Here is a 26542-nt window from a genome sequence, read left to right on the forward strand (position 1 = left end):
TACGTGATGCAATTCTTGGTATATTTGCAAAACATCACGAAAAGGGCCAATCACGAAATAATAAAAGGTTTTCTGAGAGCCACATAGGGACGGTTTCCCATCTACAGCAAACAGAATATAAAAAGAGGCTATGAATGATGAATATGAATTAAGATTGGAATTAAAAGTACTTTCAAAATTATCTAAAACCCGCCTACGTTGAGATGTACCAGTAAATGACAAAAAAAATAATTAAAAAAGTAAAATAGAGAGAATTAAACATTTCTTTGCTTTTATTCTGTTGTCATAATGCTTGAAGTCCGAATGTTATTCACTTTAAAAAAAGGACGCTTTCCTGTAAAATCAAGAAGCCGAAGCATTAGAGTTAATATTGCCAAATTAAAAATCTAAGCCATGGAATCTAAAGGAACTAAGACCAAAAACTCTGCCAAGTTGTCTCTTCCATCACATCCTCCAATGTATTTATCGACAAAATTGCTATTACAGTCTTTGTCATAGATTTTTCATGCAACCAACTTCAAAGAATGAGTAAAAATTCCTTCAAGCCAGTATTGCTATCTTCATGTTACAGTACTTTCTTTGTCGCTGAAAGAAATAATCTTACTTTGTATTTACATTCACGATGTGACCTCTCTCGGTTAAAACGTTCAGATTGTTTGAACTTATGTCCTTCGCTGTCTGACTTTGAATGCCTTGCTGGATGAAGAAAAAACCATGTTTGCCGTTTATTTTGCATGCCTTTTGTTTCATCTACCTTTTGATTCTGAATCATCCTGATCTGAAGGAGACTCTGACTTGCGATTAGAGCGTGAATCGTGACCTACTTCTACTGAAACTGATCCATTTCTACTATCCCGATTGTTGCCTTGAGAGTTGGACCTTTCACCACGCTTCTGCGATCTTGATCTTGACCTCTGACCACGTGATCTTGACTTTTGACTCCGTGATCTGGACCTCTGACTACGTGATCTTGACTTCTGACCACGTGATCTTGACCTCTGACTCCGTGATCTTGACCCCTGACTCCGTGATCTTGACTTCTGACCACGTGATCTTGACCTCTGACTACGTGATCTTGACTTCTGATTGCGTGATATTGACCTCTGACTACGTGTTCTTGACCTCTTACTACGTGATCTGGACCTCTGACCCAAGGATCTTGACCTGTGTCTTCTGCTGATAGATCTGAGTGGACTTGAGGACCGTCGCCTGCGTCGACGTGAAGTGGATCTTGATCTCTGCCTGCCTGATCTTCTTGTCAAACGACGTTGCCTTGACCTTGACCTGCAGAAAAATACATCTATCAGTATCATTTAATGCTTTTATCGTGAGGTATTTGCATTAGAAGAAAACATATTTGACACATCAATAGCATGGTATTGGATAGCTATCGAGTCTGGAAGCTTTAAGCTACCTAATTGATATTTTCTTGACTTGCCAGTATGACCAGCGCTCGGCTCTGACAGTGACATTAAAGAAACCGATACAAAATCGGTACCCTGCAAGTATATCCTTCAGTGGTATTATAAACACATCATTCTTGAACTTTTGCAAATTAGCAGAAAGAATATTACGGCGGGAGAAAGAATCTCATTGCAAATCGTTGACAACAAACAGTTGAGACACCCTTAATTGTTATCTAAGTTTAAACTACAAGCAGGGTTTTAACGCTTAAACGAAAAATTACAATATCTTCCTCTCTTTTGAAACTTTATCTTTTCACGCCGTTTCATAAAAACCTGCTAGAAGTGAGCTTCCCAGAAAATGTTTATTTGCTGATTAAATTTTTTTAACTTAACACCATAAAGATAAACATCTTTTAAAAAAAGTGTTGTCGAGATTGGCAATGGTAGCCTCATATTATAACTAATGGGGAACGTAAAATTTTCTGGATGTGATACCCAATATTTTGCAAATACTAGTATGGTGTACATAAAAATGCTAGTCGTTTTGCTGGTTAAAAAATATTTATGTTAACCATGTATGTTATCTCGAACCTTGCATAACATATTTTATGACAACTCCCTTAATTTTTAAAATGAAAAAAAATATAGAAAAGATCTCCCGTGTGTATTTGCCTCAAAGTATGTAGCGATTTTCAGAGGTGTCAAATATCCATTTGAATTAGTTTGCGCAGCGTCAAAGTTATAAGATACACTTCAGCTAGCGAAAATTCAAACAGCTATAAGCTTCGGGAATGTTAAAAAAAGTTAATATTTCCATTATTCAAAAAGTAATTTTTTTAGTTTTCGATAAAAAAGTGTCCCAACTGGTTTGAAGCTTTGTTTGGTTGGCTTTCATTGAAAATTGACAACAACTGGCATTACAAAAGTAGTTTCAATGAAAATGTTGTTTACAACGCTGCTGCCATTAATATTGGTCGAAGTGGCGCATCACTTTTTCTCACCTAATTTCCTTATTTCTCCAACTTCAAAATTTTTTGAAGAGACAAAATTATGTCGTTAAAAGTTTCTTTCAGAGCAAATTTAAAGCGAAAAATTTGAGGACTTATTCATTTTGCATAAAACAAGGAACTTTTATTCATTTTATTCAAGGCACCGTCTGTTTTTAAAGCAAAATGGTAGTAATAAAGCAGCTAACGAATCCAAGAGGTTGTAACGCCTTAAGAGGTGAACAAAGTAGAGGTTGGCTTTGTGCAAAGCTCTTTCTAGGGGGTTCTAATAATCCTTAGCCTAGAGAGGACAGGCTAGATGGTCCGGGCTTGAATGGTCTTAGTTTGAGGTTTTACCGCTGTTAACATCACAAAAGTCGGTTTTACCACTTCCTTACGCAGGCAGCAGGCAGCTTGCGCAGTTCTTAAAAATTGCTTCATCAAAATTATTCAAGTTTCACCTTGGTAAGCCTTCATACTAATTTGGTAACTGTAACTTCATCAAAACTGAAAATATGACCAGAGGGAGCTCTGAATTTCTACCTTGAGTCCTAATGATCGAGGATGAAGCTAAATAAATCCGCCCTTGCATCTCGCGCCTACACATTCGGACGCACTGAATGATCTGTCTAGCCTCTGATGCGGATTTCTAATGCTAATGATATGCAAATGACAATTATATTTCTCGATCGTGTTGGGCTGTAAGAAGAAAGATAAGCAGGGAAACCAAACCAAAAAGAATCTTGGAAGACATTCGTTTGACGCAATCCTTATTTGAAGGAGTTCCTATTTAGTCAAGACATGGGTCGACTGACGCAATCCTTTGTTTGGTCGAATGTGGCTTGAGGAAATAGGTATCATCTGGTTTCTTCGACAACCAACGCTTTTAGTGATATGTTTACTTCGAAAGGATTTGCTACACGAGACAATCGATCCAAATTACATAAATATAGAAGATCTTTTCGCGCAATTTCACTAAATCTTTCAACTTCTTCATTGCGAATACAACATAACAGGATGATTCCAATGAACGATAAACGATTATCCATCTTAAATCTAAGAAGATATTGGTCAATTTTCATTAGTGAAAATTAATTTTACGGCAAATATACGCTTATTATTTTGGAAATCACCCGATGACGTCTGTGGTTAAAAGCAAGAAACGATGCAGCTTATCTTTTTGTCTGGTCCATGATAGGCTCAGGGTTAGAAAAAATGACACCGTAGATATATGCTTAGTCAAAAAAATGGAGACGCGGGCAGCTAAAAATCAATCCATTGTCAATAAGGCCACTTTGCAAAACCAATAGGCTTGCAAAAGTTATAGGCATGGCTAGGCAAATGGAAATTGTCGGTAAAATGCACACTCATTAATTTAGCTTAAAACACAGTTTGTCTGGGTTTAGGGATGTTTTGAATAGTGAAAAACTGAAAAATCTTTTTACCGTGTCCTTTTTCTTTGTGGAGATCGGCTTCCGCGTGACCGTGATCTTCTTGCCGCACGTCTAATTCGTCTGGGGGAAGATGAAGGATTAGAACGTTGCATCCTGAATGGTTCTGGGCTCAGAGATGGAGTCCGGTATCTCTAGAATTACAATAAAACGAAACTCGATATGGAAAGAATGTGACAAATTTAAAAAAAAACATGCTTTTCCAGCAATCTTGATATTATGAAGCAAGTAAAGGCATTTTTCAAACAGTAATAATGAAATTTGCAAAATTCGATAAAAATTCCAGATTGCCTTCCTTGTCTATTCTAACTTAACAGTGCTTGATGTGCAAAAGCACAGAGAACATTTTCTCATTTCTAGCCTATCTTCTATTATATCTCAGTCGATATTATAGATATTTTTATAACGTGATACAAAACGAAATTTAGTCAATCTGAATTAAGCCTTTCCATTTCAATTCATCATATTAAATCTATGACTAGCGAAGCATTTGTTCTCTTGGTACTTTATTTCCGTCGCATTCGAACTCTTAATAGGCTTTGGAGATTCAATGGATCTGCAGCCCTTCTAATCAGGAAAAATTTATCTCTTTCAGGCTCAATTCGGGCAGTTTTATCCCAATAAGCAATAACATTCGGGCAAGATCCATACTGAGCACCCCCCCAACCCCCACCCCCTTAAGTGTGTGCCATCCAAAACAACCATGAAACTCTTAATGAGCTAATTTGGTTGCGTAGCAGGTAGTTTCAGAACGATAAAGCTTGGAAATTCCAGCATTAATAAAACTAATGCAGATGTTTCTGGAAGTTTTACTTGTCATATAATCGGGGAATGACATCTTAAATGACCACCAAATCCTCGCATACAAAACAGCCAAAATATCGTCAAGTTAGCTGTAAACAAAAATCAAAGGCTAGACAGGCAACAACAACAGAACTATCAGAACTACTACATAACTAACATTCAATAGATAAAAGGGATTTTAAGTGACGAAATTCTGGAAATGACCTAGGAAGGTCAAACATGTCTTTGCAATATTCAAATTCTGCTTGCGAAAAGCATTTACAACGCGAGAAGTAAGTCAGAAACTGTAGAATTGTAGGAGGCTAACGTTTTTGGAATGATATGCTGTCATTGTCGTAGGGACGAACTTCGTATAGGGGAAGGATGGCTACCCGTTAGGTACCTTATCTTTAAATAATCTGTAGTAAAAGAAATAGAACACAGATTTGCAGTTTTGTTAGGGGGAGGGGGGCTTCTTTCATCCCGCATCCGACAATCCTGCGTATATACAGCTGTTTGCATCTATTATATTAATACAACAAAAGAAGGAAGGAAGGAAGGAAGGAAGGAAGGAAGGAAGGAAGGAAGGAAGGAAGGAAGGAAGGAAGGAAGGAGCCCAATGTTGATCATGGTCAGAAAATCTGCATCGGGAATTTCTCATTAAAGCAAGGTTAATTATATCTCATTGAAACAGGGCTAAAAGTTAATAACGCCTCATTTCTTTGATCCTATACTCAACGTTCTGGTCAAAGTGCTGAAGTTTTACTGCATAAACAAGGCAACCTTGAAAATCACGGATGCAAAATAATCCGATTCGAAGCAATGTGTAATACTCCCTGCAGAGTTGTAAGCAAAATGGCAAAGATTCATTATCTTCTGTATTTATTCAAGCAGCTTATCAATAATTCATAGTCTCTATATACATTCTTATGAATAGATTCTAAAATCGAATTTACGATAATACGAGTCCAAACGAAAGGATAGCCGACATAGACATGAACCTAAACTACTTAAACTTTGAATTCGATTTCACCTTATGGCATTCCTCGAAGTTGCCTGTGAAGTTTGTTTACTTCACTAATATCATTAATGAAGGAGGTGGAGGTAATTATCAGGCTGGAATGTTTGGAACTTTGGAACTTCTTTTATTCATAGAAATCTCCAAGAGTGTGAGAAGCAGAATACTAAACTGAAAAAGGAGCCTTACAGCAGAATACTAATGTTGAGCCACACAGCTTTACTGCCACCTTAAAATCCTGCACATTTAAGCCCTGTTTACACTACACAAACTAACCTAGAATCGCCCCATCTCTAAAGGTGTTATTCAACCCATCTCTAAAGGTGGGTTCGCCCTAGGTCGAACCTGGGTTAGTTTAGATGAAGTGTAGTGGAAACACAAACCTGGGGCGAACCTGGGTTAATTTAGATTACAACACTCCCTGCTAACAATGAGCCATTGCGCTACGTAAGCATCCCATAATGCATTTTTAGACTGTCTAAAATCAATTACTGCCATTGTTTGGACCGTCGCCACGCTCGCAAAGGCCCATTGTTAGCAATGAGTCTTTAAGTGTACTGTAAACGCAAATCTTTCTTCAGGACGCATGCGTAGTGACAGAAATGGCGCCGAAACCAAACAAAGCACAGCGTGAAAACAAATTTTTTTTTATTGTACGAAGCCCACGCTCGGAATAATTGTTTTTAAATTCGATTTATTGTACTCTGTGAAGTTCACAAACAATATACACGTTGGCCGCCGCCATTTTGTTTATCCTCACATTCAATTTTTTGTGTTACGCATGCGTAGATATCAAATTAAACCGCAATTGCTCTTGATTCCGTTTACACTACAAAGTTGACAGTTTCAAGTGTAAACGCATCAGGGTTCGACCCGGGCTACTCTTAACCTAGGGTGAACCTAGGCTAGTTGTTGTAGTGCAGACAGGGCCTTGCATGAAATACCCTAAGCCCTATGTCACTTGTTACCATCTTCAGCTCAATACCGTTGTATACCTTCGAAAACCTTTGGATAAACCAAGGACCATCAGCCTAGAAAAAAAAGATATCACATACCATTGCTCCTCTGCCACGAAGTTTTCTACCGGATTTTGATGTCTAGAAAATCAAAATAAATTTTGTGATACAGATCGTATCAGCCAACATTAAAATTCGAGGATTTATATAAAAATAACATCAGTAGTGGCTTTTTAGGCTGACGAAAACAGACTCAAAAACTCTGAAAAATTTACCCTTTTGAATAGACAATCCATTTGAAAAAGTTTCTTAATAAAGGCAAGTTTTGTCACGTAGACCAGTTAATCGGCTAGTAAGGGAAGCAACTTAAACTCCGTTGAAATTCAGAAAAGAAACACTCCTATACGAGTTTTATTCGCATTGCTGTAACAAACGATAGGAATGGGAGCCACAACCCTCTAATCACGAACACTTCAAAGTTTTATTCTCTTATAGATATTGGATAAAATGGGTCTCGAGTAAGGAAACGATTTCGATAAATTCTATCAATAATCTAGGCTTTCTAAACGTTCTGCAGATTTTCACGTACATTCAAAGGGTATTTGCAAATAAACTTAAGCAGACTAAACGCTCTAATGAAATATTTAAATGGGATGGAAACAAGACTATCACCTAGGCGTAAGAAACCAGATCAAAGGAAGGTGCTCTTTTCTATTGATAAAAACATAAAAAATCTTCAGCTGCACAAGCTTTCATTTAACAGGAAGATCAATCGTGCCGAATGGAACAGATGCTTCGAAACCTTTGCTTATCTGTATGTAAAAAGAATAGCTTTGACTGTAGAAAAACTCCAAAAGCGATTCAAAGACAAACCCAAATTCTTGGTTTCACTACAACAACGTGGAAACAACAGAAATAAAACAATATTACTGGTTTAGAGAAAATACGCACGGGTTGGTTATTTCTTAAAAGACTTACTGAATTGGGTTTCCGATTGACAGTAGAGGCTTTCTCGTCAACCGTTCTCTTGAAACCTTTAGGTGATTCTCTGTTAGAGATGAAAAAGTTCTTTTGAATTGCAGAAACACAAAAACATCATTAACATGCTAAAAATGATGTACTTGATTGCGTATTTGATAACATGGCTATGTTATGATCACGATTGATTCACTGATTTCTATGGCATGTTCTTCCAAGAGAGCAATGCTTGACCTACAACTTGTATTGCGACCAATTTGCCGAGCTATAAAATTAATATCTCCATCTAACAGCAGCTAGTCTTATCTCCTTACAATTTACCTTACAAGCAAATTGCATAAAAGGCATCCCTCTGTTATATGTCTTCCTCTAATAAACGCCTCTACAAGTTAAATAAAGGTGGAGGACTAGGGTATGCCATTACCTGTTTTTTTCTCTTTCCTTTCTAACAGGGGATGGAGTTCTACTCCTTCGATAAAGAAAATTGCTAACGGGCACCGAGGGTATTGCCTCTCCAGCTTCTTCATCTGCCTCACCGCCATTTGCCGCTTTCTCACTGCAAAGAATCCAAATCAATACTTTGAAAGTTAATCAGTATATATTAAAATAATTGAAGAGAATTATACCTTGTGTTTCACAACACAAGATTTAATGAAATGTTTTTAACTAAATTGACATTTTTGTCGTCAGGTTTTGATTTCCTAAGGGACAAATAAATAAAAATCAAAACCCTTTTTATCAATTATCTTAATTATTTAAATCATCATCACATTGACAACCACAAACATTTAAAGGTTTGAGCATTTCCGACAGACGTAGCAAAGCACTAGTGGGCACTACGTCTAAGCAGAGAATTTCGCCATTTACATTTATTAAGAAAAAAAGATTATTAAGACCAAAACACCTTATAATAAATGCAAAAGTTTTGACTCTGAGCTTCAAAAATGGCTTTTTAATATATGCTGTTGATAAAAAGAACGTATTCATAGACTTATCCTTTAATGAAATGTGACTTTCTTAAAACCAAATTCAATTCTTGAATAAATCTACCTTTTGAATAAACCTACGATTTATCCTTGCCCTTTCGAGAACTTTTAATCGAAGCCGTCTTTTTCTTCTTCTTCTTTTTCTTGGCTTTTCTTCGTTTGTGGCGTTCTTTTTTATCCTCTTCACTTTCTGATGATGATCTTGATGAAGACCCAGCCTCACTTTCAGGTGATGATAAAGAAGATTCCGAAGAGGAAATAGACCTTCTTCGTTGTTCCTTTTTCGTGACTGTAAACAAAACAAATCTTTAGTCCACATCAAGTTGGTTCAAAGGCTTCTAATTTCTCACTACAAGTTGAATACCAGAATAGAAAAAATTTCGGGATAATTTAAGAAACTAATCATTTCTATATGCAGGGTTTCAAGAGTGTCGATTGTTTCAAGAGAAAGCTAATTAAAAACAGGTTTGACCCAACTTGATAATGCAACTTAACGGAAATAATTATGAATAAATTTGAGATTGTAAATATAATAAAGATAATCACAGAAATCTATGCTCAAAATACCGAGAATGAAAATCAAATTATGAATTCTTTCCAAATTTAAAATCTCTTACCTAATACAAAAAAATTAAATAGAACTCATGACCAATTAAATTTTGTACAGATTCTTCCGTCCATTATTCTAAAATATTCGGCTTCATAAGGATGATACCAGAATATGCCAAGGGTATGCCTTGGGCGTTCATTATAAAGTTTGAGACACACATCCTCGGTGCCCCCTTGCTTCCTAAAGTATTGCACCTCCATCCGAGAGGATCGAATGACGTCCCCACTTTTTACCAAATTTCAGAGCATCCCATTTCTCATTTGAGTTTGGAAAAGCAAGACAGAATAAGAGAGCTGTTACTGCTAAAACAACTGTTGCGTGGCATCATAACTGTTTCTGGTAGACACTTTTTAAAAAAAATTGTAAAATACATCGAGTAGTGTATCGGACTGGTTGTGGACCGTTTGAGGATCTTAAAACTATAGAAGTTCTTGGTTTTAAAATATCAATTTCAATATAATTGGTTTCAAAGATCTGAAAAATTGCACTTTATGTGAGAAAAGGCTGTTTTCGATCTCTGAACAGAATTATTCATACAATGTGCACTGTTCAAGAATAGCAGCAACAAAATCAGCTTCAGTTTTCTACTTCTCAAAATGGTTTAGCAAAAATGAGCGTATGATAGAGGAATTTTTCACCTTTATCTATTTGTTTATTTGCTTTTGATTTTTTGATAAGTTCTCCACAATTTGTAACTCGAACATCTGCATATGGCTTGTGAGATGAATCTGTTTTCTGACTTTCTATTTCACGAATTAATTCAAAACCAGTTATGGCATGACCAAACACAACATGGATGCTGAAATGAAGAAAAAATATGCTATCGATAAATTCATTATTCAAAGAAATCCAGTTTCTGATTCGGTAAAGTGATAGCTCTTAATGCTTGCCGAACACTATAATAACCAGGAATGCTATTACATATAGGTAGGTTGAATTCGAAGCTTCCATTGAAGATGCACTTTTGAACAAAATTTGAAACAATATCACCCACCTGTAGCTTGTAAATATTTGTCTCTGCAAACACCATTTTGCAGGTAGCTTGCAAACGTCAACTAACGATGGCAAAATAGCTAGAAGCTAGATCTAGAAACTTTGCATCTGCTTGAACATAAAGACACAGCAAAAAGATCTTTATCTTTACAGACTTGATTAGCTTAAAAACGTTATTTAGATTTCTATTCAGAATCTGGAGGGTCTTAGTGGTATAGCAGAATTAAAGAAAACTGATGGCCACTAAGTAGGCCAAACTTTAGTACAAATTTTTTTAGATTAACTGAGCTAAAATAAATATGATTCTCTTTATCATCGATGTGCAGTCGATGTCTTAATCAAAGCTATTAGATAGAACTTACTTGTCTAAGTGATGAGCAGGCTTCACAGTTCTGTGAATAGCAAATTATCATATTAAATATTTCCATAAAAAAACTGGCAATAATGACAAGCATTTTTGTGATAAAAAGCGTCTAAATGAATTTTTATATATTTCAGCAACTGAACACTTCTATCTCAACACAGAAAATAAGCCTTTCTCCAAAAATCAATTATTTGGGAATGTTCCATGACTCAGCGTTATCATTAACATATTAAGATCAAAAATTGGGCTTAACAAATTTTCTCTTCCTCCTAAACAGTTTCTTGCATCCCAAATTTACAGGTCCAAATAAAAAATAAATTTAGAAATGTTCAGGTGAAAAACAACAGGATAATATTTTATGAATACAAACCATTAACAAACATGTAATATTCCCCTAAAAATTTCCTTGCAAAAGAGAATCATACAATATTATTGCTGATAACAACACATATTATGTGATAATCATTAAAAATTGTTATTGAACTCCATATAAAAATGATTTCTATCACTTACATAAAGAACTGTGACCCATTTGTATTTGGTCCTCGGTTGGCCATGGATAATAGGTATGGACGACCATGTTTAACTTCAAAAGCTTCATCTAAATTCGTGGGAAGTAAAATATAAGTGTAGATTAAAAAAAGAAAGGAGCATTTTGCTAAATAGAAGATATCCGATCAAAACAGCTACCAATTAAGACTTTGAGTTTGTAACAAATCTTTTGGAAATGTTTTCTAAAAATTAAAAACATTTACAATATAACCATTAAAGATAATTGGAGCTTTAAACTGATATATATCATGACCCAAAGTCATATATAACCCTATTGTCAGCTTCCAAAGGAAAATTCAGCAACTTCTCATTCTAAATGGATTTCTACATCGTACCTCAACCTATTCTTTTTATGATCTTCTCGTTTCTGTCAGTCAAAAGGTGACCCTTTTGAATCATGCAGTTTCAATCCATGCAAGGTCGATGGTGACTCAAGTTACTAGATGATTCAGGCAAATGCAGCAGAAGGTGAAACGTTTTAAGAAGCATTGATACACCCTATGTAACATTAGGCATTAGGTGAACCTCTGCAAATACTTTGTGATTCCCAATATAAATTTCGAAACAATTTTGCAATCAATGTCTTGAGCAAAATTTATATTAGCTTCAAAATTAATTGATAAATGCAGGGCATTTTCAATATACTCAGTGGTGGGGGAATCGACCCTCTGACTTCCCCCACCACTGACAGCCAAAATGCTTCTTTAACCCCCCCCCCCCCAAAGGCCTTTTCAAAAGAACTGGCATAATGAAAATGTGCTGGTAAATATATCAACGAGGTGTTTTGGTAAAATGGGGTATATCAACGAGGTATATCAACGAGGTGTTGTGACGAACATAATACCTATTGTGTTTTAATAATGAATTTGTCAACTTTGTCTAATTTCTGAAAGGTTCTGTCGTCCTGACTCATAGGCAAAAGGAGTGGTGGCACAGGGGAGACATACCTCTCTTTCACTTTTCAAAACTTTAGGGGCATAGGGTAGAAGCCCTTAATAAGTTGCCCTTTTTTGCCAACTGCATAGCCAAAAATTGCCTTTGAATATTATGTAGGTGCTATACAAAATGAGCAAAGAAAGTGGAGTGACCTTTTGGGACCATGATCTAAAATATTTCTATGTGATCTGCTTTTAGAAATACGAAAACTACAAACTTACAACTTATGGCCTTGAGGATAAGGAGGCCCCTTGAGGATTTTTTTCGTAAACAAAGGTTCCAATTTGCAGGCCTCTCAGGGAAAAAAACAAGGCGTGCTATAAAAAGCTCTTGCTATATTTGCTGCGTGGGCTATCTAGCCTGTTGTTAATTATTTTTATATTTCAGTATTTACAAAGGCAAAAATGAATTACCTTACAAATTCTTTAAACATTATTCACCTTAAGAAGGCATTCTTGTGTGTATTACTACATTTAAGTTTTGTAAAACCATTACTTAAAATGAGGCAAAAGAGAAACATAACTTTTTTGGAATAAAGCAAAGTTTTGTTAGGTTTTGCCAGTCAAATGTGACTTTTGGGAATGCCTAGTTTATATGTCGTGAGTTGAAAAGCACTTGTTTTGTATTTGACAGCATGGTGTAATATTTCTCACCTTAATTATTCATAGCATTAATCACGCTATATGTTTATCTTTCATGCGAACACCTTTTCTATTCCATTGCAAGTTTTAGCAGATAAAACAGTTAGTTTGTTAACATGTGATAAACACAAAGACATCTAAGACCTCTTTCTCTTTATAATATTTACTCGCACTCTGATATTTAGCGGTAAGTAGTACAAACATTGGAAAGCTAAACTGCACAGATTAAATGAGAACATTGGTTTGAAAAACTGCGTGTGTGGAAAAAAGCCCTTGCAAATTTATTTTGCATGGGGTTTGTGCGGCACGGGCTATAGCCTTCGTCTCCGGGAAAGGCCTGAATTTGGTTTTTTAACAATCTCTATAAAATTCTTAAAGAGACTCTGTTATAGTAATTCGAGTAAAATCTTACAACCCAAGACGCAATCGTAAAATAACTCGTCATCAAAACAGCATGATCACTATTCTACAAAAGTATTTTCCTAAATGTGAGAAATGCAAACACCAAGGTTACAATTCCTCATCCTAAGCTAAATTGTTTTTCCCTTGGCTTATGTCCTTGGTAAGAGCAAATATGTTTTCAAGAAATATGTGTGAAACATTCCATTTAGCTGTCGCAACAATACCTGGATTTTTTAGAGAAAACGAAAGCAAATTGCAATTTGAAGCACCGTAAATTTCTTGTTGTGAGCATGGCCCCTTTTGAGAAATGCCCCACTACTGAAAAATCCTTAAAAAATGCCCTGGATAAATGTATATCATCACTTTACCTTTAAATGTTCCGCCATATACAGATTCACCACCAGTTCCATTTCCTAGATATAAAAATGTAAATGCTCACAAAAGATAAAATTATCCTCTGTACAAGGAACATTTAATGTGGTACCATATCTGGTTAATGAATCCAAAGGTGTGAGTCTTCGAAAAGACCACTGAATTCAAAGAGCAGAGTACTTAAATACTCCAATCTATCATACATATATTGTGAAAAAGGAAAAATTTATGTTTTAGAAATAATTCTACTCTCGCATAAGTCTGCCTCTCTAATAAGTACACCCTTTACAAGATGGTTTAACTCCTGCAACAGGACTGCTGAAGTAAATCAAATAGTTCAAATTCTCCAGGGCTGTTTAAAAAAACAAGATTCAGTTAATTCAAAGAGAGCACATACCTGCACTAAAATCACCTCCTTGTATCATAAAATCTCTCACAACTCTATGGAAAATAGTTCCTTTGTAATGCAAAGGCTTTTGCGTAGTTTTTCCTTCTCCTTTTTCACCTAAAACAATAAATAAATTGGAACTATATACACCTCATCAAGAAACACATATCATATTTCCTCATACAATTGCTCATTCAAAATTCAGCCTTCTAAGAGAGGTTTTCATATGAGCAGTATTCCTATAAAAAAGAGTGTTTTTGAGGGGCATCCATCTGAGTTTCTAGACACAGATACAGTCTTCCCCAATAGTTTACCTGAATATACAAAACCAAAGTGATATGAGAATAAAACAGATAAATGACACAATCAAAAAACGACCAGAAAGGTTCACAAAGCAATATCAATTGGTCTTTTGTTCTAAGACAAATGACAAATGTGATGTCATCTTATTAAAACAATAGGCTTGCCCCCCTCCTCCCCCAATAATTGACCAAGTGTCCATCCCTGCTCACAAGGTCAGATATATTCCATAAAAAGTCCACAAAATTTGCTGACTATATGGAGCATTATGGGGCTTCATCAGAGTAAAGTAAACAGAGTAAAGTAAACAGACGTTAGTAAGTGACTTATTTGTGGATAGTAGCTATCTATTATTTGTTTCTATTGTTATTGTTATTTCTTATTTTTCTAATCAATAGGGATGTTACTTAACAAGAAATTTACTTGTGAGCTCTTCATCAAAACACAGTAATTGAAATTCTAGCAATTAATGCAATGAAGAATTTTTAGAGATATTCATACTCCCTGAAGCCATTTTTTAAAAAATGTTCAAAAACATTATTAGAATTATAGTGTTAGGTCTTTAATGTAACTTATCAGCAACATGTGTGTAGAAGAGATTAAAATAAAGTTAAAAGATATGCATGAGAATAACATACCTGTACACAATGCCCTGAAATTTTCAGCAGTTTTTGGACATATATCAGCAAACAGCTCAAAAATTATTCTTCCAGCTGAAAAAGGTTAAAGATTTCTTTTATTCTTTATAAGAGAAAAAGATTGAGTGCAGGCCCGATTCAGATTCAATGTATGTGATTGAGATTTCACTTGCCAGAGTTCCATGTCACAGTTTTAAACTGCGGATTAAACTACAAATAAGCCTTCTTCAGTTATTCTAGTAAGATCTTGAGCGTGCACCTGCAAACAGTCCTGGTAATATGAAATTTGTCAGAGTGCTGGTAATAACATGCCTTGAAAATTTTAGGTGTGGAAGGGGTGCAATTCCATAAAATGGAGACCTTACAACCTGATAGCATCTTAAATGCCATGTATGTATTTGAAGGGTTGTATCACTGTTTGAAAAAGGGTGCAAGGGTTTCACACAACCAAATACTTTTTACAAAATTTAGAAGAAGTTTCTTGAAAACAAAATAATTTAGTAAATAGATACAAGCTTTTAGGCCCTGTTGCCATTCCTCCATTTTCATGTGAGAAAAGATTTGAATTAATTACTTTTAGATTTATAGTTCCATTAATATGCTCAAAGGCACAGTCATTCAATACCAAACCAGAGTCATTCAAAAACGCTGTCCAAAGTGGAGTCATTCCAAAATGGAATCATTTGAACCACATCGTTTTATTGGGAACAGCATTGGAAAACAGAGCCATTCAAAAAAGAGCTCGAAAAAAGGACATGAGACATATAAAAATGGAGTAATGGAAACACCTATGTTATCATTTTGACCAAAACAGAGTTGCTCTGGGAAATATGTTTAAGAAAATTATTTTTTATCATTATCACAGATTATCACACAACTTGACAAGAATTCCACTGCTTACAAACGATACCATTCATACATAGAAAGATATTGCTGAAAAGCAACAAATTTATCAGATGAAGATATCTCAAAGCATGGTAAAAATAAAAGTAAGAAAATACAAAGAACAGAAAAATTCCAGGGTGGAATCCATGTAGCTTACAATGACGTGGAATTTATAATTTCCTTGCTGTGCAAAGAAAAAAATGTGTTGGCATAAAGGTGGATGGGTTTGCTGCCTATGCTAAGGCCAGCACATGACTTGTAAACATCTAGTGGTGGTGAAAAGGATGATTAATAGTTTCTATTATGCATTGTATCATACAACTTTGTGCATAAGTATTAAGATGTAAAACTTTTGGTGCCTCTTAATAATTCACTGGCCAATATTCTAGGTGAGGTCTACATGGATTCCCCCTTGGGAAAAATTTTTCACACCACCTTTACTTAGCTGCTGGTACACAAATGATGATTGTATTGTGTGGACAATTTTAGAATTTGGGATCAAGCATTTAAACTCCAAACTAGTTGGCCTTTTTGAATTTCGGAAATTTACTTCTGAAAAATATTTTTTTTATCATATCATGTTATATATTTTCAGTGGAAAGTTGAAAAATGCAATGATTTAAATTCAAAAATTTCCAGATCTTTCAGGTTTTGGGTATCTACTAAAGAAATATCAGAGCAGTGATTTCCCTGAAAAACTGGACTATTTGGTAATGATGACACTAGCACTAGCAGTACAAGGTCAGCAGCTCAAGGTCCTCATTAAGTCCAGCTGTGCTGATGAGCCCTGAGACTGTTTGAGATATCAGTGGTTTTCTTTACTTCACACATAAAATAGTGTAAGTCTCCAAAGCTGCAGTCTGCAAAGCGAAAACAATTGTGTCATGACCTTGAACAAATTTTCAGAATATTTTTATCGACTTGAATAAAAACGAAATTTATAGAAAAAGCTTCTACCTGGAACGTTGTTTATTTGCATATCAAAGAAACACCTTGGTCTATATCCACGAGCTTTTGGCGGCCATACTTCATCTGAGTCCGCCATTTTGAATGAAAGAACACAAATGATAACGAGGTTATTCAGCAGCTCTCCTTTGACTTTCTGTTTTGGCGGGCAAGCGCTGCGCTGTGGATGCCATACCAAAAACCGCATAGCCAGTGGCGTGGTGACTCAAAATTGGCTAGGACCTTTTAGGCGCCCCCTAAAGTTAAGTCCATGTGACAACTCTAGCAGGGCGGGAAAAAGTGATTTGAAATGGGGGGCACAATGTAATCATTGTTCGGGGTTGGTTCATGAAGGCCGCCACCATGGTTGGCGGGAAGGAAAATTATAACATTTTATCGACTGCCGGAAACAGCATCTAAAATGATTTCAACATCGATTGAGAATGAAGTGAAGAAAAATCCTAGGCAGTAATTATAAACTTTCTTTTATCACTATGCCATAATGGTCCATAATGTTTAGATCGTACATGTGTTAATGAAGTGCGTCACCATGTTTAGCAGCAAGAAAACTTTAACAAATTCGACGCTCTTGAAACTCTAAAAACTCTTCTAAAATATTTAAAACATAGATTTAGAAATCAGGAAGATCCATGGAAATGTTCATAAATTTTCTGTATCATTACGCCAAAAAACTCATAAATTAGTGAAAGCCGCTAGAAAAAGTATAACTTTCTAGGGATGATTGGAAACTGCACTCGAAATATCTACAACATACGTAGTTTTAGGCCTGATAAAGATTTACAAAAAAAATTCGTAAGCTTATCTTTATCATTACGTACCATAGTCTTATCTGTTTTGAATTTGAAAAGACTGCTAAACGAAGACGGTCAAGGTATTGCAAAATTATAGGAACACGTTCAACAATAAAACATGAGTATGAGAATATTGATCAAATAACAATGCTATTGAAAATACCAGCCAAGTATCTTTTTAAATTCAAGCACTACTTTTTAAAATCTTATCGTTGAATTTCCCATAGTATTTATGTCTCATTTCTAACCTCCGTGAGGCCAAGTAAGTCAATGGGTTGCTTGCGGATGTTCGGTAACTTGTAGTGGGCTGCCAAGGGATGCTGGGATGCCATTCCTACCCTGGGTTCCAGAACGTCAAGGGTTTTGAACGAGTTGCAAAGATGGCGTATTGGCGCGGGAGTGCGGGGGAAGAAAAAAAGAGACGAGAGTAAAAAATTTTTATATCGAAAAATGCGCCTCTTCAGAGCTCGGCTATTTCAAGACGCCATCTCCGTTCACGTCTGTTTTCGACGTGATTTTGGCGCCCCTTTCAAGAGTTGGATCGCCTTCGGTGCCCCCTGATTCCTGGTCACTAGAAGGACTAGAAGGACAGTTAATTAAGCATATTTCTTGCGCAAAAATGCTTAAAATTGAATTATGGTCTGTTAAGTGGGGTTAATTAATATTGCACAGTCCATAAGTGGCAGCATTTGTGGACTGGGGCACAGGCTAGGAATATTATACCAACCCCTAGTTTTAAGAAATAAATTTGGACTGACCATCCCATGAATCACTTTGAAAACTGTACGTAGTAATTTTGTTTATCAATGGTCTTCGAAAATATTTCACCCGTTATATTGAGAAACTGGTGTAAGAAAAACCCTTTGACACTATATGAACGTGCCATAATATCTTAAGGCCCCCATTTGTTAGTGGCCCCCGGCTCAGTGGGAAGCGCGGCACTGAGGATTGCGTCACATAAACTACGTTGCCAAAATGTTACCCTTTCCCCAACATTTTCGCATTGAATTTAGACAAACTATCAAATTTAACCTGCCGAGAACATTAACTGTAAATTGCCAAGAACATTTTCTGTGAGTTATCAATATTCTTCCTAAGTCATATTTCCTATCCCTCGTACGACTAAATTAGTTTTCAATAATCGGAGCGCACAGTTGGAATAGCGACAAAGTTTTACAAACACATTCGATGGGTATAGAACATTCCAAAGTTACTACGACCACGTGAAGAATAATGGATAAACGGATAAAACAAAATATGAAACTGAATATGAGCGTGAAGATGATAGTATAAACTGGTAAGCTTATTCATGCAGCTCCAATTTGGTCTCTTCATACAGGCTGCATTAGGGCGTTTTCATTAGTCCGTCAAAGTGTCTGGGACTTTGACAAACTATACTTGGAAAATATAGACTACTGATAAGAAAGAAAACAAAGTAACGAAACTTTGTTAAAATAAAATGGTACGACTTACTTCCAATGATACTGAAGTAAAGCATTTTTCACAACAACAAAAAATATGCAAGCTTAAAATCAAATAGTCTTGAATATCAATAACAGAACTACAGATAAATTACTGCCACTACTTATTTTAAGAACTGATAAACAAGGTTGTCCAATGGAGCTAACATATCTGATTATTTGAATACATATATTCTTCACTATAAAGGGGGGGGGGGGTGGGGATTTTTCAGGTCTGAAATCCATCAAGGGCAACAAATCAAATCACATTACTGAGCATGAAGTTTTGGCTAAAGAAACAACAGTCATAGAAGTATGCTAATCAAATTAACATTCAACTTAATCAGCTACAGTATAAACAAACAATTAGCATTTTCATCAACAGTGTGCAACAATTGTACCTTCTACAAACTGTTAATTTGGATAAAAACCTGTTTCTTCAGATCACTGCACCTGCCCCAAATCATGTGGGTTGCAATTCACCTTCAAATAACAAAGTTTTCCAAAAGGTGCAATTAAGGATCAAAAAGCAATTGAAAAAATTTCTTAAAAAGAGAACTGTTTTGCTCAAATAATTGTTCCCCTATAACCCTACAGAAAGAAAATAGATCCTCTTAAACAGTGCGACATAGATAGCTTGTATGCAGCCAGATAACTGAGCTCCACATCAGAATAAAGTCTAATACAAAATGGACAATGACTTAAAGGGTGAACACATTAAACTGTCCATGATAAAATAAGCTTTTCACAGATAGACACTTTGCTGTTTGATTGGGACATGCTTGATTATGTTAGTGACACCCTACAAAGAAACTCTATTTGCCACCAGTCTGTTCCTGGTAAACTTCTATGACATCATCATCTTCCATTTCAAGCTAAAACAAAGATAATAAAGCTGATAATCGTACAAGAAAATCATGACATTAAATCTCAATTCCAACGGCTTTATCTGAAAGCTTTACCAAGAAGAATCACATCCTACAATATTTCTAAAAGCATATAAAACAACAATCACAATATTTTATCATTAATATGCTAAAGTGTGGCTAGTCAGAGAACAGTTTATCCTTAGCAAATCATTAATTATCCTTAACATTGACCACTTACTGTTACTTCACTTTAAGACTAAGCTAAGTGACCAAAAGCAAATAAATTGGATGAAAAAGCAGGCAACAAGAAACAAAATATTCCTACCTGTTTGGGTGTTGTGTCATCTGTTATTCTCTGTCCATCAAACAGAAACCGAACTGAATTGTGGGGTATACCCTACAAATAAAGAAAGAGACCTTGCTGTAGGCATCTTAACAAACAATTGGCGAAATAACACTTTATAGTTGGTACCAGGTTGGTCATTTTCTAAATACACAACTCATCATTTTGAAGCTTTAAAGTAATTTAAAGAAATGACAATTTTTCATTTTTTAATTAACATGTGTTCAAAAATGTTTCCCTTTTTTAATACCTTATTTACACTCAAGTTGATTGAAAAATGAAATATTTATCATTTAGGCCTTAGGATATAATCAAAAGGCAAATTCATTATTTTATTGAGATGAGCTTTGTCTTAAAATAATCTCACATCTATCCCTTATTAATTGTAAAGGAAGTATCACTGAAATACTTTCCATCAAAACTTGCAATGTGGACTAAGAACATGCTACAATTTCCTGATCAGGGATTTAAGAATGGATAATGTTGCACGAATGTAGAGTAAATTTCTCAAAAATAATAATCTTGTCAGACAAAAAGTCAAAAATTTACAAACACCAGAATCTAGTGACGGCACATTTATTATAATTGTGTGTCATATTTTCTAACTAAACAACCAAAATAAAAGTAACTTGATCACTTCACTCTAAAATTATATCTATGATCCAAAGAATGAACATCCCCCTTCTATAACCTTGCCCCCTCCCCCAAGGTGTCTGCCACTGCATTGCACCTTCTTTAGCAGAACTTTAAACTCACCTGGCGATCACAATATGCTGTTTTTAGTTTCTTCAATTGTGTTGTCCTTTTAATTTTGAAGTGCACCTCTGAATTATCCTGAAAGATGTAACATTTTATTATAATTAGGCAAAATTTCTGACAACAGGGGTATCATAAATCCCCCAAAAATTATTTTGCTCATATACAGAGAGGATAAATTCTGGCCATTCTGTGGCCTCAGTTAAAATATCAAAAACATTTTGAGGATAAAGCTTGCAGTGTCTCAGTACTGTAAACAAGATAAAATTATTAGAAGGCATCACTGTTTGAGAACAATAAGAACAAAAGGGATTGTTCACCGTAAAATTTTAAGGGGCACGAGCCCCCTTGTGGAAAAAAAGTAGTTACAGCCCTGCAGTTTAACCATTAACATGTGAAACAACAAGGACACTTAGCTATTACTGGGAAAAACAAAAAATAAGCGCAGAATAGACTTTGATTTCATTACCAATAATAGATAACATCAAGGTAACAAAGATAGCATTGTTTTCTGAATCAAATTGCATTTCACTCAATTTACAAACCAAATAATTTCATAACAGTTGTAGGCTTTCGTTGGAAAGGCGTGCGATCGCACGCGCACGCCCTGGCGCACGCCTATCGCTTTCCAGGAGTGCAAAACATTGCACGTATTCTTTTATTATCGGAGCAAAATTCTTAATTATATATTTGTTTTGTGGGTTTTTGAGATGAGTTAATATATTTATCCTTCCTTGGTACAATTACTTCATGCCACTTCAAAAAGACTCAACACCTTATCAGGATTGCAGATTTAATAAAAAATTTTGAAATAACCATATGACTAATCTACAGTGGAATCCCGATATTATGAAACCTGACCTGGTTACAAGTATAATTAATTTTCCGGCATGACAAGAGATATCTGGCCTCTTGAATTCTGCCTCCGCACAACTTCTCTTGGAATAACTTATCCCGTATATAACGAATTCTCGTATATTAACGAACCTAATTGTAGTCCCTTCATCATAATTTTTCTCAATATGACCAACTTTTCCAAAACTTTTCACCGCTATTTTGGTCTACTTATTCTTGGTGTATTTATCGCTATTTCACGGTGGAATCATTATTGTCAGCGACAAAACATACATTGGCAAACATGCACTTTTAATGATGCAAAAAAGGAGAAGAGATTTGTGCGAACGTTTGCACCTTTTCAAGGCTTAATGGCATTTCATTGAACAAATTCAAACACAGAAGACTATAACAGACATTTTTGTTCCCGAATTTTAAGAGGAACATTTGGTGTTTTGAACAAGATTTTCATTTTTGATCAGTATTTTAGAGAAAGCAGCTGATTATGCAATAAAAATTGGCCGATTTGCTAATGATGCGATAAAAAATAGCAAATGATTTACAGATTTGGCTACCCCCTACGGCCCCCTCTTTAGACATCGCTATGCTTGAAATCTAGATTTAGCGAAATTTGGTTTTTAATGAAAAAAGGGCCATCATTATCTTTTATGCATCTGGCCAGTGAGGTTCATGAAATAGCTGTCATGCTTGATAACAGAGGGCCCGCGGGGCAAGAATTTACACGCACAAACGGCCATTACAACCAGATGAACGCCACATCATCAATGACTCTACAGGCCTGCCGGAACAAGGGGGGCTGGGGGGCTGGACCCCCCCCTCAATAATTGGTATGTCAAACTGTGGTATGTTTCCTTTATAACAGTGTACTTAATGAGAAGGGAAACAATGGGCAGCCCCCCAATATGAATTTCGTTCCCACGGATGAAATCTGCTTACGACATGGTAAACATATTTCTGTACTTGTAATGCCGTTTTTTGATGATAAACTAAATAAGCTCAGTTTATACTTGTTTAGAAAATTTCATCAAATTATTGCTGACATCATTTTCGTGTTGGCAATTTATCCGTAGATCTATCATAATTACCAAAAATTTTGTGAAAAAATGTCACACGCCATCACACGCCTGGATGTTTTCAGGGGTGCGGTGGTTAGCACGCCTGCTATATTTTTTCCACGAAAGCCTGAGTTGTGAAGTATTTTGTAACAACATTTCCATAGTGCAAAATCTATAAAAATATACATTTTCTGGCTAAAACAAGACAAACATAGCAAAGCATCTCAAAGACCCATTTGTTCTTACAATATCCAAATTCTTTTTGGTGCATTAATGATTGTTTCATAATTTCAAGTCATGGTTTTATTGATGATATATAAAAACATTATAAAATTTCACATTACAGTCAAGTTCAGACTTTTAAAAATTAAAAATGATCTGTTTATAATCTATGATTAAAATTCAGATAAAGAACTTCCTCAAAAAATATCTTCATACTTACACCTCCTACAACCTTAAGATTGATATGTTCAGCATCAGGTTTTACTTCCTAAAATAGATGAAACCACATGCATCAAATTTCTGATGATTTCAAGATATGCCATCCCTGTTCTATGTCAACACAAGTTTTGTATAGAATAGCGCTTAATCTGAAGAAAGCATGGAAGAGCGAAAAAATAACATGATAAAAACCGACGAATAACATATACATAAACCTCAAATCATAAAGTGAAGCAAAAATGCGGATCGAAAGTAACAAAAGAGTTCAGAAAGGGTGAATGAATGGTTCTATGTTTTTGACAAATCCCAACTGCCGATCATTCACCTTGAGTCAAAGAGTGAAAGCGAATTATTTCTGAAACCTTTTTAATTTAGTTCCGATTGCCATGTTGTCGTTTCTTATAGCATGTTTCTTATAAAAAATGAGTGTATTTGTAACACAAATTTCGTACTTGACAATGTTGTGTAACAATTCTCATTCTTTCTATTTTACGCTATCTGTTGTTCCTTTCCTGCACAACCATTTACTATTCCATTGCTAGTTCTAACAGGTAATACTAAAGTCTGTTAACAATTGATGTTAAACCAAACGGAAATTTCCTTTATATAACGATGTTTATAAAAACAATATATCTCTTTGACACGACGTTATTCACGAATACCCTGATATATAGCAGTAGGTGGTTTAAACATTAGAGAGTTTGACGAAGCCGATTCAATGAGAGCATTGTTATGAACAACTGCATGGGCAGAAAAAAGCCCTCGCAAAATCTTTTTGCATGGGATTTGCGCACTATAGCCCGCGCCTCCGGGAAAGGCCTGTCCAGCATTTTACAAAAAAGGATAACAGAAGAGGTACAAAAAGAGAGGAGCTGTTCTACACAATATACAAATGTATTTATTGAATGTTTAATGAGTTGATTGCTACTTGAGGATCACAACAAGCATTATATACTTATAAATATTGCTGAGTAAGCTATTTTCTATATATAGAACAGCTTCTTGCTCTTAGTATTCCTAAGCCTTATGAATAAACATTTTAAAAGCTACAGAAAATTTTCAACAAAAATGTTGTTCAAGTAAGCTACAGCTGAACATGGCAAGCTTAATTAAGAACCACAACAACAGCTTCCACAATGAGGAAACAGCATCAAGACAGAGACATGGAATTGCAGGAAAATGGATCAATGCCCTCTGAATGGAGCAAACTTTGCTTGAAAGAAAAGCTTTCCATCAATAATTCCACCCTAAACAAGAGAGCTGCACTCATCTCAAAATGCAGACATCAATGTAAGTTTCTTTTCAATGTAAGCCAGTAATTAAAGCTATACATAATTTCCCCATAATCGACACCTATGAGCATTTAAATTCCTGATACCCCCAGGGATATAGCAACTAAATATGACAACAAGCATAGAGAGAGTAGTTTCAACAGTTGCCTGATGACCAGACAAGAAAGTCTGTCGCGCATCCGCAATATATTGCCAGGGCACACAAATTTTTCATTGACAAACCTTTGCATATTGGCTGCGCAAAGTCCCTATTTGATTACATTTAACATAGTAACAATACAAATTTTGTGGCATGATTTCAGTGCATGATTTCAGACACGCAGTCACATAGTCAAGCATGTGAACTTGCCTGTGCAAGAATCCCAGTTTGGCTTGATGATCACATTAAGCATGATACTCGGAGTAGCATCCTGTTTTATACACCTGTTCTATACTTAAATACATCCTATTCTATACACCAAATAGCATGTACAATTCTGCCTATACAGCGCAAAGCACTTTATTACAGACTCGTAAACATAATTTTTGTTATATTGCCAAGTTGCATATAGATACATATCGATATATTGTTGGTAAGCAAGCCATTCCATGACATCTGAGTTGATTAGTACAACATTAATCAAATATATTTGCTTGAATTATTGAAGTAGCCTAGTATGAAAGATTCCCTGACTACGGATACTTTCATCCGCCAAAAGAATATTCCAAACAAGCCTCTGCTGTTCCTATTTAACTTAATGAATGTCATTTTTGCTTGCCAGTGTGGTACAAACAAAGAACAACAGTTTTTGAGGAAATACACATTGGCACAGGCTGGATACACTTTCAAATGCAGCAATAATTTTGATTATGTGATCCTGATACAAATATTTCCATTAATATACTGTTTCAAAATAATACTTTTGAGACTATGTAATCTAAAGTTTGGAGGAAGGAGTAAGTTTTGGTTATTCTGTTGAATGGAAAGAGGCAAAGCGGTTATCCGGTTAAAAAAAGCTGCCTGTGTAACCTAGTCCCAAATTAAAGTGAACTAAAACTCGAAGCCCTAAACGTTCAAACGTTACACGTGAAATTCACACCATTTGAACCGAGATTACCTGCAGTTTTTAAGTCAAAAAATGGCTGGTGATTTTATAATTCAAATTATAATTAAATCCGCTGTCTGAGACTTGAACCTAATGAAGTCACATTACCTTAGGCCTATAACAAAACTTAAATAAGACGCCGTTCAACATTTACAATAGGCTTACTGTCACTACCACCATTTCCTAGCATTGAGGAAATTTTTCAATATACTTCAAACCAGCTTTTTCTACTATTTATAACCAAAAAACACTTAAATACATTGCATACAAGCAGGGAAAATTTTGCGCCTGGAACAATCTTGAGCATCACATTTTTTGAAGGCCATTCCGATGTTGATTACAGAACAGCAACCTTTTCTCTCAATGATTTAGTTTAGAAATAGCTTTTTCAAAAATAATAAAGAATATACTTACATTGCTGTCACCCATTGCTTCAAAAATTGGCGATCCTAGACAATTTCTTAGGAAGCAGTACAACCAGGCTCTCCACTTTACTGCAAAGGACAGTTCTGCGTTCTTTACCACGAGGTTCAAGCGCGAGATGAGTTAGCACTATTATTGTTTTGAGAGCTATTTCTTACCTACACATAATGCCAAGAATCCCGCCAAGCTGGATAGTGGAGAAAATAAGCAGAATGAATGCGCAAATTATGATAAAAGCATGAAAATTTATACAAACATATAATCTGAGATGCTGAAAAAGATAGGATCGGGACCCAGTCTGAGAAATGCCTCTAAGTGCTATTTTTAGACCGATTCATGGTTCCCAGACCCTGGAAATGTTTATCTCTTAACTTCGTTGAAAATGAAATCAATTACATTAAAATTGGTATAGATACTAACCATAACACGGTTATATGATTTAGATTCACACCCATCCTCAAAATGCCCCCCAAATGCTATTTAGACCATGTACTCGTCCTCAGACCTCTAACACGCTTATCTCCACAACTCCATTAAAAATAAAATCAATAGCAAGCATCT

At 35.5% G+C, this 26542-nt stretch overlaps 2 protein-coding genes across 3 annotated transcripts; both read right to left on the bottom strand.

The window, feature by feature from the left end:
* Positions 1 to 133: 133 nt before the first annotated feature.
* On the bottom strand, positions 134 to 16757 carry LOC135682695 (peptidyl-prolyl cis-trans isomerase G). 2 transcript variants are annotated; one of them, XM_065197685.2, is made up of 13 exons: positions 16603 to 16757; positions 14761 to 14835; positions 13832 to 13939; positions 13431 to 13475; positions 11045 to 11132; positions 10530 to 10559; positions 9813 to 9973; positions 8646 to 8853; positions 8003 to 8134; positions 7579 to 7648; positions 6700 to 6741; positions 3838 to 3977; positions 134 to 1284 (listed from the first exon to the last, which is right to left on the bottom strand). In XM_065197685.2, the coding sequence occupies exons 1-13, from the start codon at positions 16688 to 16690 to the stop codon at positions 747 to 749; spliced, it is 1725 nt and encodes a 574-aa protein (XP_065053757.1). In that variant the 5' UTR covers positions 16691 to 16757; the 3' UTR covers positions 134 to 746. The 2 variants fall into 2 exon arrangements, with proteins under 2 accessions (XP_065053757.1, XP_065053758.1); XM_065197686.2 differs by lacking the exons at positions 134 to 1284; positions 3838 to 3977 and adding an exon at positions 4001 to 4736.
* A 2081-nt stretch (positions 16758 to 18838) lies between these two features.
* Positions 18839 to 26121, bottom strand: LOC135682701 (small ubiquitin-related modifier 1). The gene is made up of 5 exons (XM_065197702.2): positions 25973 to 26121; positions 23183 to 23230; positions 20831 to 20908; positions 20057 to 20128; positions 18839 to 19737 (listed from the first exon to the last, which is right to left on the bottom strand). Exons 1-5 carry the CDS (start codon positions 25985 to 25987, stop codon positions 19678 to 19680), a joined length of 273 nt encoding a protein of 90 aa, XP_065053774.1. The 5' UTR covers positions 25988 to 26121; the 3' UTR covers positions 18839 to 19677.
* Positions 26122 to 26542: the final 421 nt, after the last annotated feature.

The sequence above is a fragment of the Rhopilema esculentum genome, chromosome 16, assembly GCF_057945365.1.
Source record: "Rhopilema esculentum isolate cy_ngs chromosome 16, ASM5794536v1, whole genome shotgun sequence".
In the NCBI taxonomy this organism is placed as follows: domain Eukaryota; kingdom Metazoa; phylum Cnidaria; class Scyphozoa; order Rhizostomeae; family Rhizostomatidae; genus Rhopilema; species Rhopilema esculentum.